The sequence below is a fragment of the Panulirus ornatus genome, chromosome 2 (genome assembly GCF_036320965.1).
Source record: "Panulirus ornatus isolate Po-2019 chromosome 2, ASM3632096v1, whole genome shotgun sequence".
In the NCBI taxonomy this organism is placed as follows: domain Eukaryota; kingdom Metazoa; phylum Arthropoda; class Malacostraca; order Decapoda; family Palinuridae; genus Panulirus; species Panulirus ornatus.
Window position 1 is genome coordinate 21,459,531 of NC_092225.1, and position 15,750 is coordinate 21,475,280.

Consider the following 15,750-nt stretch of genomic DNA (forward strand, 5'->3'; position numbering starts at 1 on the left):
GAAGCTCAAGGGTAAAGGGGAAGAGTGGTTTGGGAGTGTTTTGGGAGTAAAGTCAGGGGTTGGTGAGAGGACAAGAGCAAAGGAAGGAGTAGCACTACTCTTGAAACAGGAGTTGTGGGAGTATGTGATAGAGTGTAAGAAAGTAAACTCTAGATTAATATGGGTAAAACTGAAAGTGGATGGAGAGAGATGGGTGATTATTGGTGCCTGTGCACCTGGAAAGAAAGATCATGAGAGGCAAGTGTTTTGGGAGCAGCTGAGTGAGTGTGTTAGCAGTTTTGATGCACAAGACCGGGTTATAGGGATGGGTGATTTGAATGCAAAGATGAGTAATGTGGCAGTTGAGGGAATAATTGGTGAACATGGGGTGTTCAGTGTTGTAAATGGAAATGGTGAAGAGCTTGTAGATTTATGTGTTGAAAAAGGATTGGTGATTGAGAATACCTGGTTTAAAAAGAGAGATATACATAAGTATATGTATGTAAGTAGGAGAGATGGCCAAAGAGCGTAATTGGATTGCATGTTAATTGATAGGCGCATGAAAGAGACTTTTAGATGTTAATGTGCTGATAGGTGCAACTGGAGGGATGTCTGATCATTATCTTGTGGAGGCAAAGGTGAAGATTTGTAGAGGTTTTCAAAAAAGAAGAAAAAATGTTGGGGTGAAGAGAGTGGTGAGAGGAAGTGAGCTTGGAAGGAGACTTAAGTGAGGACATACCAGGAGAGACTGAGTGCAGAATGGAAAAAGGTGAGAGCAAAGGACATAAGGGGAGTGGAGAAGGAATGGGATGTATTTAGGGAAGCAGTGATGGCTCGAGCAAAAGATGTTTGTGGCATGAGAAGCATGGGAGGTGGGCAGATTAGAAGGGGTAGTGAGTGGTGGGATGAAGAAGTAAGATTGTTAGTGAAAGAGAAGAGAGAGGCATTTGGATGATTTTTGCATGGAAATAGTGCAAATGACTGGGAGATGTATAAAAGAAAGAGGCAGGAGGTCAAGAGAAAGGTGCAAGAGGTGAAAAAGAGGGCAAATGAGAGTTGGAGTGAGAGAGTATCATTAGATATTTGGGAGAATAAAAAGATGTTTTGGAAGGAGGTAAATAAAGTGCGTAAGACAAGAGAACAAATGTGAACATCAGCGAAGGGGGCTAATAATATTCTTGTTATTTACAGTTTCTTTATGAAGAATATAGAATGTTGCTTAGACCACCCTGAGGAAATCGGGTCGGTGTTCCAACGCAGTGAAAAGAGGCTTCAAATATATGTCAAGTACTGTCAAAACAAACCAACATCAGAATACATTGTGTCAGAATACTCCAATTACTTTGAGGTACTGTATGTGCTATGAAACACCATTTTGTTAAGTACAGTGTGGGAATTTATGGACAGTGGGAACTGTGGTTTGGTCAAGCTGTAGATAGTGCAGCAGATCATATAGCAATGTATACCATAATGAGTATGTTCTGCTGTTGGTTTAGAAATTATCCATTTGGGTGTAAGGACATAATCAGAAAACTTTATAGAGTTACAGCTTTAAAGAATCATTTCTCAAATACACTAATTGATAGGCATTAGGAAAAAGATCTCCTGTGCAGAACATCTTAGTTCAGATTGCCACATAGTTAGGAGGTAATACACCATAATATGATCCATGCTTATTTCCACCAATCTCAGAAGCAGGAAATAGAGAAGTGTCACTGCATGTACAGCCTTTTTGAGATTTTCACTATTTGGTCATTTATTGATCAAATTAGGGCAGTAGTTAAAATTACGTAAAAAGACAGTAGCTATGGACTGTTTCATGCTTAACTCCTTATTATAATGAAGTTATTGACATTCAAAACACATTTGATTAAATAGATTCTCATTAGTATTAGTCATATTTTGTACAGTGGCCATCTTTGAATCTAAGATAGCTGTAATTACCTATTTGTATTTTACAGGGAAGAAGTTTTAGAATCATGAGGCCCTTCTCATAACCATTCTTTACCATAATACTTTTTGAATTTCTGTATGCTATCTGCAGTATCCATATCTTCTTTCTGTTCCATTCACCCACCACTATTGTAATACAAAAGTACTTCTTATATTCTTTAACAGATTTCTTGCTTAATTTCTTATGTCCTCTAGGAGTTCCATCCCTACAGCTTTTGAAGAACTGTTCTCTGACTACATGGATTCTGCAGTTAATGCTGTAGATGCATGCATAGAAGCCACCATGTTAAGCAAAAATTGTTTTTATTGAGGAATTTTTAAGATGACTAGGCAGGGTGGTACTACTATTTAATCTTATGGCCAGGCCACAAACCCTCCCAAACACATGTCTGTATCCTTCAGGAAATACTTTATACTGGGTTGATAGAGATGCTCTTGGGAGGATATTACAAATAGATAGTGTGAGAGGAAGGCTAATAGAAGTAGTGAAGAGATTATATCAAGAGAGTAAGTGTCTGTGCAAGTAGGAAGTGGAGGACTTAGGAGACGAGTCATTTATTGTGTGCTGATGGCTCTGTGCTGGTGGCAGATTTGAATGAGAAAGTGCAGAAGTTGATTACTTAGTGTGGGATTGTGTGTAAAAATTGAAAGTTGGGAGTAAATGTGAATAAAAGCAAGGTAATTAGGTTTAGTAGCTGAGTGAGAGAGGCTAGTTTGAGTGTGAGTTTGAATGGAGAAAACTTTAGAGGAAGTGAAATGTTTTAGATACCTGGGAGTGGACATAGCAGCAATGAAAACCATGGGTGCTGAAGTTAGTCATAGGATACTTGAAAGGATGAATGTTCTGGGAGCATTGAGGATAGTATGGAAAGAGAGGTCATTATCTGGAGGGGCAAAAATTGGTATGTTTGAAGGTAAAGTAGGTCTGATGATGATGTACAGATGTGAGGCATGGGCTATAGATGAGAATATATGGAAGAGGGTAAACATGTTGAAATATTTGAAGACAGCATGTGGTGTGAGGATGATTGATCATGGGAGAAATGATAGGGTACCTTTGTACTGGCATCTACGACAAGATTTAGCCAGAAAGGCAAGGCTAGCACAAAGTACTCACCACACATCTTGCTTGATGTATAAGACTATTCTTCTCAGCTGCCTCCTGCATTACTTATCAATTCTTGGTTCATCTCGGACTGATTTCAACCATATAGCAAGTTTTCTTTTAAATGTTTCTGTACTTATTCCATGCATATCTCTCTTGTCTCTTAGTAAAAACATTTAGGAATCATTCTGCCTTCCTGCCTTGGTTGTCATTTATTATTGTTTGTTTCGTTTTTGGAATGTTCTGTGATATTCTTGAAGACTTAACAGCTCTCTGTCTTCTCTGTTGGAAGGCTTTCAGATTTAATACTTTTTCTCTATCTGTCTATTTGTCTATCTATATCTCTGGTGCCAGTTCCCTTCCAGAACTCCCTCTAGGGGATGGCCATGGCAATAGTCTCCATAGCTGGTGAACCCCAGTGACACTTCTTAGCCTTTAATGCCTCATCCTTAACAGGCCAGTGGAAGAGTGCAATTCTAGCACAGTGTTTGCAGAGACCCCTACCTAATGTTCCTGTTTACTACTTCTACCTAATGCTCCTGTTTGTTATTCCTACCTTCTACTTCTACCTAATGTTTCTACCTAATACTCCTACTTAAATGCTCGATCCCCTTGAGTTTGCTTATGATGTGCTTCTGAATTCTCTTTGATTTAATTATTTTTTATTGTTTTATTGGTAAGCCTACAACACAGCTTTATTGAATTGTGCTTCATATATATATATGTGAAGAGGTAATAAAAGCTTTGCGGAAGATGAAAGCCGGCAAGGCAGCAGGTTTGGATGGTATTGCAGTGGAATTTGTTAAAAAAGGGGGTGACTGTACTGTTGACTGGTTGGTAAGGTTCTGTAATGTATGTATGACTCATGGTGAGGTGCCTGAGGATTGGTGGCATGCTTGCATAGTGCCACTGTACGAAGGCCAAGGGGATAAGAGTGAGTGCTCAAATTACAGAGGTATAAGTTTGTTTAGTATTCCTGTTAAATTATATGGGAGGGTATTGATTGAGAGGGTGAAGGCATGTACAGAGCATCAGATTGGGGAAGAGCAGTGTGGTTTCAGAAGTGGTAGAGGATGTGTGGATCAGGTGTTTGCTTTGAAGAATGTATGTGAGAAATACTTAGAAAAGCAAATGGATTTTTATGTAGCATTTATGGATCTGGAGAAGGCATATGATAGAGTTGATAGAAATGCTCTTTGGAAGGTATTAAGAATATATGGTGTGGGAGGCAAGTTGTTAGAAGCAGTGAAAAGTTTTTATCGAGGATGTAAGTCATGTGTACGTGTAGGAAGAGAGGAAAGTGATTGGTTCTCAGTGAATGTAGGTTTGCGGCAGGGGTGTGTGATGTCTCCATGGTTGTTTAATTTGTTTATGGATGGGGTTGTTAGGGAGGTGAATGCAAGAGTTTTGGAAAGAGGGGCAAGTATGCAGTCTGTTATGGATGAGAGAGCTTGGGAAGTGAGTCAGTTGTTGTTCGCTGATGATACAGCGCTGGTGGCTGATTCGTGTGAGAAACTGCAGAAACTGGTGACTGAGTTTGGTAAAGTATGTGAAAGAAGAAAGCTAAGAGTAAATGTGAATAAGAGCAAGGTTATTAGGTACAGTTGGGTTGAGGGACAAGTCAATTGGGAGGTAAGATTGAATGGAGAAGAACTGGAGGAAGTGAAGTGTTTTAGATATCTGGAAGTGGATTTGGCAGCGGATGGAACCATGGAAGCGAAAGTGAATCATAGGGTGGAGGAGGGACAAAAGTTCTGGGAGCGTTGAAGAATGTGTGGAAGTCAAGAACATTATCTCTGAAAGCAAAAATGGGTGTGTTTGAAGGAATAGTGGTTCCAACAATGTTATATGGTTGCGAAGCGTGGGCTATAGATAGAGTTGTGCAGAGGAGGGTGGATGTGCTAGAAATGAGATGTTTGAGGACAATATGTGGTGTGAGGTGGTTTGATCGAGTAAGTAATGTAAGGGTAAGAGAGATGTGAGGTAATAAAAAGAGTGTGGTTGAGAGAGCAGAAGAGGGTGTTTTGAAATGGTTTGGTCACATGGAGAATGTGTGAGGAAAGATTGACCAAGAGGATGTACGTGTTAGAGGTGGAGGGAACGAGAAGTGGGAGACCAAATTGGAGGTGGAAAGATGGAGTGAAAAATATTTTGAGTGATTGGGGCCTGAACATGCAGGAGGATGAAAGGCAGGCAAGGAATAGAGTGAATTGGAACGATGTGGTATACCGGGGTTGACGTGCTGTCGATGGATTGAACCAGGGCATGTGAAGCGTCTGGGGTAAACCATGGAAAGTTCTGTGGGGCCTGGATGTGGAAAGGGAGCTGTGGTTTCGGGCATTATTGCATAACAGCTAGAGAGTGAGTGTGAATGAATGGGGCCTTTGTTGTCTTTTCCTAGCGCTACCTCGCACACATGAGGGGGGAGGGGGATGTTATTCCATGTGTGGCAAGGTGGCGATGGGAATGAATAAAGGCAGTGTGAATTGTGTGCATGTGTATATATGTATATGTCTGTGTGTATATATATATGTATACATTGAGATGTATGGGTATGTATATTTGCATTTGTGGACATGTATGTATATACTTGTGTATGGGGATGGGTTAGGCCATTTCTTTCATCTGTTTCCTTGTGCTACCTCGCAAACGCGGGAGACAGTGACAAAGCAAAATAAATAATAAATAAATATATGCATATTTTTTTTTTTTTTTGTATTAGTATTATACATAACTGCTGTTTCCTGCGTCAGTGAGGTAGTGCAAGGAAGCAGACGAAGAACGACCCAACCTCTCATATACACATGTATATACATAAATGCCCATACACACACATATACATTCATATACATATCAACATATACACAGACACATACATATATACACATGTATATATTCATACTTGCTGTCTTCATTCATACCCGTCACTACCCCGCCACACAAGAAATAGCCATCACTTAACTTGATTGTGCTATTTTTTCAATATGTTCTCTGAAATTTAGCTTCTCATATATGATGGCTACCAAATCTTTTACATTTGGTGCTTATCCTATCAATTTTCCTGTCAGGCCTTGCTATGGCACTGTTAATGAATCTTTCCCTGACCCATGATTTATTTGCTCAAATGTATCTTCATTAGATTCCTTTGCAAAGTGGCATTATCATAACCAGTGAGTTTAGGAGGTGCTACCACTACAGTAGAGAGCTCAGCGATTGGGAAAAGTTAGAATTCAGTGCCTTGAGGGGATACTCCAGTTTTTTAGAGGATCTGTCACATGCCACTTTCTCATGGTGACCCAGTTGGTGCTCTCTTATGAGTGGAACCAAAGTGAAAGTCATCTGCTTTTGCAGACAGGGAAGATTTTATTATGAATGTATGTTATTGTTTTGGGTAGATGATGAAACCAACAGTGTTATTATTTTTCACTGGTGGAAGTCACATACATTAATTTTTTCCTTTTGAGGACTAAGATATACATACACATATGTTAATTTTTTTTTGAGAGAGAGACTAATAGGAGTGCTTTTGAAAAGTGGATTATCAATATTAATAAGGTTATTGTTTACTGTGTAGCATAAAAGGATCAGGGTTGTGTCACTCTCCCTCCATTGATATGAACTTGGCTATGCATATTTAGTATTTGTATTCTTTCTTGAAACTGCCATCCTACTTTGAAATTAAACATGGTCAGCTAAGTTTGATTACCTTTTTTTGTAAATTTTTTTTAGAGAAATAACACATGGATTAGAAAGTTGATTTCTCCATTAAAAAACTATTAGCTTCATTTTTTTGGGGGGGATGATTAATGTTTGAAAGTATGTTCTGATAATTTGTGTGAATTATAAGTAAGAAAAATCAGCATGTGAAAATTAATTTTCAATTGTTTGGCCCTTCTTCAGGAACTGAGACAAAAACTGGGACATAAGCTCCAGTTGCCAGATTTATTAATCAAGCCTGTTCAGAGATTGATGAAGTACCAACTGCTTTTGAGAGACATCCACAAACATACAGAAAGAGCTGGACTGCAGCAAGAGGCTGAAAGTATCAAGAGAGCACTGAATATAATGATTGTTGTTCCCAAGGCAGCCAATGACATGATGAATGTTGGAAGGTTACAAGGTTTTGATGTAAGTTGTGGCTAGGTACATAGAATGAACAAACAGTCGCAGAAATAGAAAAACTTAGATTATTTTATGATAATTCTTTAAAGCAGTCAGAGACATTGCATGTAATTTTGCTTATCTTACACTAATGCTAGGTTACAAGTCTTGCATCAGAATGATATATATTAACTTAGTATAATCAGTATATAGTTTGAAATGTCAAGTTTTGATGTAATTCAACAAGTGGTATATCGTTATATAAACAACTTATTTGTTCATTTTTTTTTTCTGTAAGAAAATATAAAATCATTTTGAAAATGTGTCGATAGATGTGTGGAATTGGGTTATTTCTCCCAACTTTTTATATAATCATTAGTAAGTTTTTTGTATGATTGTAATGGAAGGTGCTTACACTAGAGTAGATGTTCGTAGTTCACTTTTTTAACACTGGACATGGTTTGAGGATTTGTATCTGATACTTTTTCTCCTGCTGAACTCCGTATTCAGTTTAATTAGTTGGACTAGGTTCATAAAGCCACATAATGTTCAACCCATTTTTTTTTAACTTAACTAAAACAGAATAAGATTGAATGTTAACTAAAACGGAATAAGATTGAATGTTAACTAAAACAGAATAAGATTGACTGGATTATTACAAGCAGCAGCCAGGAAACAATGTTCTTTTTTGGGTTTTTTACACAAAACTCATTTCACTTGGCCATATATATATAAGGTGTGTAAGACAAGGGAACAAATGGGAACTTCAGTGAAGGGGGCTAATGGGGAGGTGATGACAAGTAGTGGTGATGTGAGAAGGAGATGGAGTGAGTATTTTGAATGTTTGTTGAATGTGTTGGATGATAGAGTGGCAGATATAGGGTGTTTTGGTCGAGGTGGTGTGCAAAGTGAGAGGGTTAGGGAAAATTATTTGGTAAACAGAGAAGAGGTAGTAAAAGCTTTGCGGAAGATGAAAGCCGGCAAGGCAGCGGGTTTGGATGGTATTGCAGTGGAATTTATTAAAAAAGGGGGTGACTGTATTTTTGACTGGTTGGTAAGGTTATTTAATGTATGTATGATTCATGGTGAGGTGCCTGAGGATTGGCAGAATGCTTACATAGTACCATTGTACAAAGGCAGAGGGGACAAAGGTGAGTGCTCAAATTACAGAGGTATAAGTTTGTTGAGTAATCCTGGGAAATTATATGGGAGGGTGTTGATTGAGAAGGTGAAGGCATGTACAGAGCATCAGATTGGGGAAGAGCAGTGTGGTTTCAGAAGTGGTAGAGGATGTGTGGATCAGGTGTATGCTTTGAAGAATGTATGTGAGTAATACTTAGAAAAGCAAATGGATTTGTATGTAGCAAATATGAATCTGGAGAAGGCATATGATAGAGTTGATAGAGATGCTCTGTGGAAGGTATTAAGAATATATGGTGTGGGAGGCAAGTTGTGAGAAGCAGTGAAAAGTTTTTATCGAGGATGTAAGGCATGTGTACGTGTAGGAAGAGAGGAAAGTGATTGGTTCTCAGTGAATGTAGGTTTGTGGCAGGGGTGTGTGATGTCTCCATGGTTGTTTAATTTGTTTATGGATGGGGTTGTTAGGGAGGTGAATGTAAGAGTTTTGGAAAGAGGGGCAAGTATGCAGTCTGTTGTGGATGAGAGAGTTTGGGAAGTGAGTCAATTGTTGTTCGCTGATGATACAGCGCTGGTGGCTGATTCATGTGAGAAACTGCAGAAGCTAGTGACTGAGTTTCGTAAAGTGTGTGAAAGAAGAAATTTGAGAGTAAATGTGAATAAGAGCAAGGTTATTAGGTACAGTAGGGTTGAGGGTCAAGTCAATTGGGAGGTAAGTTTGAATGGAGAAAAACTGGAGGAAGTGAAGTGCTTTAGATATCTGGGAGTGGATTTGGCAGTGGATGGAACCATGGAAGCGGAAGTGAATCATAGGGTGGGGGAGGGGGCAAAAATTTCGGGAGCCTTGAAGAATGTTTGGATGTCGAGAACATTATCTCGGAAAGCAAAAATGGGTATGTCAGAAGGAATAGTGGTTCCAACAATGTTGTATGGTTGCGAGGCGTGGGCTATGGATAGAGTTGTGCGCAGGAGGGTGGATGTGCTGGAGATGAGATGTTTGAGGACAATATGTGGTGTGAGGTGGTTTGATCGAGTAAGTAATGTAAGGGTAAGAGAGATGTGGTAATAAAAAGAGTGTGGTTGAGAGAGCAGAAGAGGGTTTTTTAAAATGGTTTGGTCACATAGAGAGAATGAGTGAGGAAAGATTGACAAAGAGGATATATGTGTTAGAGGTGGAGGGAACAAGGAGAAGTGGGAGACCAAATTGGAAGTGGAAAGATGGAGTGAAAAATATTTTGAGTGATCGGGGCCTGAACATGCAGGAGGGTGAAAGGCGTGCAAGGAATAGAGTAAATTGGAACGATGTGGTATACCAGGGTGGATGTGCTGTCAGTGGATTGAACCAGGGCATGTGGAGCATCTGGGGTAAACCATGGAATGTTCTGTAGGGCCTGGATGTGGAAAGGGACCTGTGGTTTTGGTGCATTATTACATGACAGCTAGAGACTGAGTGTGAACAAATGGGGCCTTTGTTGTCTTTTCCTAGTGCTACCTCGCACACATGCGGGGGGAGGGGTTTGTTATTTCATGTGTGGCGGGGTGGCGATGGGAATGAATAAAGGCAGACAGTATGAATTATGTACACGTGTATATATGTATATGTCTGTGTGTGCATATATATGTATACATTGAGATGTATAGGTATGTATATTTGCGTGTGTGGACTTGTATGTATATACATGTGTATGTGGGTGGGTTGGGCCATTCTTTCGTCTGTTTCCTTGCGCTACCTCGCTAACGCGGGAGACAGCAACAAAGCAAGATAATAAATAAATAAATGTATATTGCTTTTTTAAACATTTGCACAAAAGATAAGGATGGTAGAGAGGGTTAACTTTCATAGTATGTTAGTGATTAGTAATAGATAGAATGAAGAATGTTGTCAAATATATGAGGTAACTGTTTAGAAAGGCCCGTAGATGTAAGTTTGTTGAGATGGTATGCTTTGTAGATAGTATGTTGGATGATAGTTATGTCAAGAAGATATTGTAGAACAGTCAAAGGTACATGGAGCACAAGTCACCTGTGTAAGACAGGGGTATATGCAATAAGAGAACCTGTTTGAGCTAGGGGTATATAATAGGAAAATGATAGAGGAATGACTGAGGAGTGGAAGCATTTTGTAAATAGAGGTGGTGTGAATGTGAATGTTGGTCTTACTCAACCAATTAAGATAGTGTCCACAGTGAAAAGGTTTTAAGCACTCATGCAGTTGTGGAAGTTCACATCTCACATAACACAGAGCACACAATGAAAAGGTATAAGTTTGTTCAGTACATCTGTTAAGATGTATGGGAGAGTATTATGTCCACAAACTTGCAATCTCTTCTAGTCACAAATAACACTCAACAATTAACTCACACAACTCATTCTTCGCAACTCTAGATTTTCCCATGGTAAGCGCTTTGCACTAGCTCTGTTTTTTGGCAAAAATGGTAGGAGCAATAGATAGAAGTAGTTAGAAGGAACTTCATACTGGAGCTTTAGGTTGAAACATTAGATAGCAGTAGTAAGTATGAGCATTAGCTGGGAGCATTAGGTAGTTGTAGTAGGTTGTAACATTAGGCAGGAATATTAGGTTGGCACATTAGGTTGGAGCCTCTGAAAACACTGCACTAGAATTGCCCTCTGCCAGTGGGCTTTTAAGTGTGAGGCATGAAAGGCTAAGAAGACTCTTTTACCATGTTCACCCTATTGAGGGAGCTCCCAAAGGGAATGTGCATCAAGAGATATAGATAGATAGATTTATGGGAGGATGATGGTACACACACAACATCTGATCAGGGAGAATCAATATAGCTTCAGGAGAGATGAGGCATGTGTGGTCCTGGAGTTTGCTGTAAAGAATTTGTGTGAGAAATCATTGAGGAAGGCAGTGAACTGTATTCAGTGTTTACGTAGCTAGAGGAAGCCTGTGATAATGTTGACAGAGATACATTATGGAAGATACTGTGAATATGTAGGTTCACTGGAAGAATACCGGATACAGTGTAAAATTTTGAACATTAGGGTAAGGCATTTGTGTAATTTGGGAGGAAAGAGTGATTCTTAGTGAAGTTAGGTATGCATCAAGGATGTGTGACATAAGTGTGGTTGTTTAATCTATTTATGGATGGGTTGATGAGGAAGGTGAATGCAAAGGTCTTAGAGCAAGGGCAGGTCTGTGGGGTACCAGGGGTGTATTAACTTATCAGTGCCTTTGATGAGATTTTGCCATGATAGGGCTAGCGCATTGCACTCCCCACTTGTCCTTTGTGTTGAATGATGCTGTTTCTCTTGACCACCTCTCTTCTCACTGCTTGTTTTGTTTGTTGTGTAGTGTTGTTTTTTCATTTTATACTCCTTTAACATATCTATCAATTTGAAGTTTGCCCAGTATTGTCTACAAGCAATTATCCTAATCTTGTTTTGAATGCTTCTGTAGTTGTTTCTGCAAGCTTTAGCCTAAACCTCTTTTCAATGCTTCTGTAGTCATTCCTTGTATGTTTCTCAGTTCTCAAAGGATTGGTTTTGATGATCACTCCAGATCCCTTGCCAGGCATTCATATGTTTTTTTTTTCTACTTGATATCTTTTTTGGTATATATCCAGGAACTACAGTTGACTTAACGGTTCTGCATCTACCATACTGGGTTGATTTCAGGTTGAAAACATTGTTCTTAATTCCCTCTATCTTTTGCCAGGCATGTTTATCATATTATCCCTGGGGATAGGGGAGAAAGAATACTTCCTACGTATTCCCTGCGTGTCGTAGAAGGCGACTAAAAGGGGAGGGAGCGGGGGCTGGAAATCCTCCCCTCTCGTTTTTTTTTTTTTAATTTTCCAAAAGAAGGAACAGAGACCGGGGCCAGGTGAGGATATTTCCTCAAAGGCCCAGTCCTCTGTTCTTAACGCTACCTCGCTAAGGCGGGAAATGGCGAATAGTTTGAAAGAAAAAGAAAGATATATCATATATTTTTTTCTTCATCACTATGTGGTTTCACTTCTTTTGATCTTTCATGATAATTAAAATGCTTCATTCCATTGATTTCATTTGTGAAACATTTTAGTTTTTTATCTTGTTTATTTCCATCTATTTTACTGGCAACCATACAACACAAAGGTATCCAGTTTACTTCATATATGCTTATTAAACATATCCAGCATTGATATTCCTTTCTATGGGAGAAGGGATAAAGAATACTTTGTGTATTTCCTGTGTGTTCTAGAAGGTGACTAAAAGGGATGGGGTGGGAGGTTAGAGACCTTCCCCTCCTTGTATTTCAATTTCTAAAAATTGGAACCGAAGAAGGAGCAGTGCTCATCCTCCTCAAAGGCTCAGGCTGGGATGTCTGAAAGTGTTTGGATGTAATGAAGATGAGAAGAAAGGAGAGATAAGTAGTATGTTTAAGGAAAGGAGCCTGAATGTTCTGTATTAAGTGAAACAAAGCTTAAGGGTAAGGGGGAAGAATGGTTTGGGAATGTTTTCATGTAACAATGAGAGCTAAAAATAGGGGCAGCACTTCTCCATAAGCTCTACATATATGTGAAGAAAGAAAATAATAGTACATGAATAGGAGCATTGAAGATCTTTGAGTAACTGATCCCATAAAAGTGCTTGTTGACAGAGTTTGGTAAAAGCCATAGTGTACTTAGATGATAGAATGTATATTATCATCTAGTTTTTATTCTAGAGGGATTAGAGTTGAATCTTGCCTCTCTTTTCAGGGAAAGATTATGGCTCAGGGCAAGCTACTTCTGTATGGTCCTTTGATGTGCTGTGAAGGACTCTCTGCTCACAATTTCAGAGGAAAGGAGTTGATGGTGTTTTTGTTCGAACAGTCCATCATCTTCTCCGAGAGTGGACGCAAGAAGAACCAATTTTCTAACCCAGTTTATGCATATAGAAGCCATTTACAGGTTGGTTATTTCATAGAACTGGAAATCTCTATCAATTTGAGTTTTCTGTTTTCCAGACATTAGATAGTCATATGCTGGATGGGTAATTTGGAAAGTATACATAAATGCATTTACTCATGGTTTTTTAACTAAATTTAGATTTTGGAAGAGTGAATTTGAAGACAGAGGATAATATCATAATTGTCATTATTAGTGTTGATTTATTATTTGCTTCATACTTGTTTGCCACTTCCTGCATTAGTGAGCTGGCACCAAGAGCAGACTTAGAAATGGCCTCATTCACTCCTTCACTCTCTAGTTGATGTATATAAAGCATTGAAACCAGAGCCTCCTATCCACAAGCAGGCCCCACAGACTTTTCCATGGTTTGTATTGACCTCTCTCATATCCCTTGGTTCAGCAGTGACAACTTATGATATCTATTGCTGGGTGACCACAGCAATAGAGTCACTATAATTAGTGAACTCCTGTGCCACTTCCTAGCCTTTAGTGCCTCTCTCTTAACAGGCCGTTAGCAGAGGGCAACTCTAGCTCACTCTTTGCAGAGACTTCTACCTAATGTTCCTACTGACTACTGCTATCTAATTCCTCTGCCTAATGTCATACCTACCACCTCTACCTAATGTTTCTACCAATGTTTCCCCTCTATAAAACATTGCTTCTACCTAATATTCCTAATGTCCACTTCTATCTAATGCTCTTTCCTACTACTTGTATCTACTGCTTCTACTATTTTGTCAAAAGGCAGGGCTGGCACACTATGCTCACTGCAGGAAAATCTATAGTTACGAAGAATAAGTTGCATGATTAAAGTGTTGTCATATGTTACATATGACGAGGAGAGATTACATGTTTGTTAGGCAGAAAGAAAAGACAGCTACCTGTGTCATAGGAGTGCAACTGGACAACCACTAAAGTGCTGGCTCACTAAGCAGATGTCACTAACCCTCCTAATACCCAGATGGGTAGTACTGGTTAAATATCTCCCTGTTCATTGGCTGCCTACCAATTAATACCCTTTAAAAACTATTCTTTTAACTGCCAAAATCTCAGTAGCTCTTGTCAGTCTTTATTTAATATGCACTCTGTGACAGTTGTACTGAAAAAATAAAAGTTCCCTTAACTCCTGACTTTTATACACTCTTAGTCATCCTATCCATATGTCCAGACCATTTCAACATACTTTGTCTAACTTTGTGTCACAAAATGTCATACTACAACACCTCTTTCTTTTCCAATTGTTTCCTGCATTTTGTCCTCAAACAACTCATTTCCAATGCATCTAGCCTCTTCCATACCTTTTTTTTTTTTCACATACCTTGCATCCATGCACTACTGTGGGAACTTCTGTACCATCATTTCCTTCTCTGACAGTGACCCCTTTCCACACACTCCTTAATGCACCATGGACCTTAGCCCCCTCACCCACTTTGTGACTCACTTTATCTTTGATAGTTCCATTCACTACCATATCCACTCCCAGGTAGTTAAAACATCTCACTTGCTCCAGGCTTTCTCACACTCCAACTAACTTTTCTTGTTCCACTGCTAACCCTAATAACCTTGCCTTTGTTCTTATCTACTCTCAACTTTCTCTTTACAAACACTTTCCAAACTCATACACCAGATTCTACAATTTTTCATGCAGATCTGACACCATCAAACAACAATGGATTCACCAGAAATACACAGACATCTCTGTGGGCATTCACATGGGCATGAGCAGGAAAATTTTGTGGCAGGGTGCAGATTCCTGCACTGCTAGTCCATGATGGGTAAAAATAGGTCACATATGATCTCAGTGTTTATATACCAGTGGAGCATTTCAGACAAGCTTGTATAGCTTGTCAGTTGTGGCTCATCTCTAGAGGGGCACAGTTTCTCACATCGTGAATTAATGCTAGTGTGAACGAGGTCCGACAGACTACAAACCTGCTCCTTTCTCCAAGACCCTTGCATTCATCTCCCTCACCACCTGATCCTTAAGCAAATTAAACATCATGCATTCCTCTCCTGACACAGACCTACCTTCACGTGGTACCACTCACCCTCCTCTCTTCATATTTGCATGCGTTTTTTGCCCTGTATATGAAAACTTTGCTGCTAAGAGCGCCTTTCCTCTCACACCTTATATTTGTAATATCCTTACTGCAGAGCAACCCTATTATATGCTTTCTTCAGACCCATAAACACCACATACAAATCCTTTTGTTTCTCTTAAGTATTTCTCACACACATTCTTATATCATTCTTGAAGCCACATTTTTCCTCCCCAATACTAATCTCTCTTTGTACCACCACCATCTCAGTCTCCACTCGTGCAGCTTTCTAGGTATACTCAAGTTTATTTCTTTGTAATGTGAACATTCCTTTTTTCCTGCATGCCATTATATAGAAATATTAGGTAGAAGTAGTAGGTAGGAACATTAGGAAGGAGCATTAGGAAGTAGTAGTCACTAGGAACATGGGGTTGGAGCCTCTGCAAACACTGCCCTCTGCCAGTGGCGTTAAGTGTAAGGCACTAAAGGCTATAAAGCAACACTGGAGTTCACTAAGTATGGAGACTCTATTGCCATT

General features: G+C 39.3%; 1 protein-coding gene across 6 annotated transcripts in view; it reads left to right on the top strand.

Moving 5' to 3' along the window:
- trio (trio Rho guanine nucleotide exchange factor) overlaps window positions 1–15,750 on the top strand; it is a 630,725-nt gene that overhangs the window by 519,202 nt on the left and 95,773 nt on the right. For all 6 annotated transcript variants that reach the window (XM_071671150.1, XM_071671126.1, XM_071671117.1 and 3 more), the window contains 3 exons: window positions 1,171–1,327; window positions 6,938–7,165; window positions 12,982–13,173. In XM_071671150.1, the coding sequence (XP_071527251.1) occupies window positions 1,171–1,327; window positions 6,938–7,165; window positions 12,982–13,173 (577 nt within the window). The remainder of the gene's footprint in view (window positions 1–1,170; window positions 1,328–6,937; window positions 7,166–12,981; window positions 13,174–15,750) is intronic.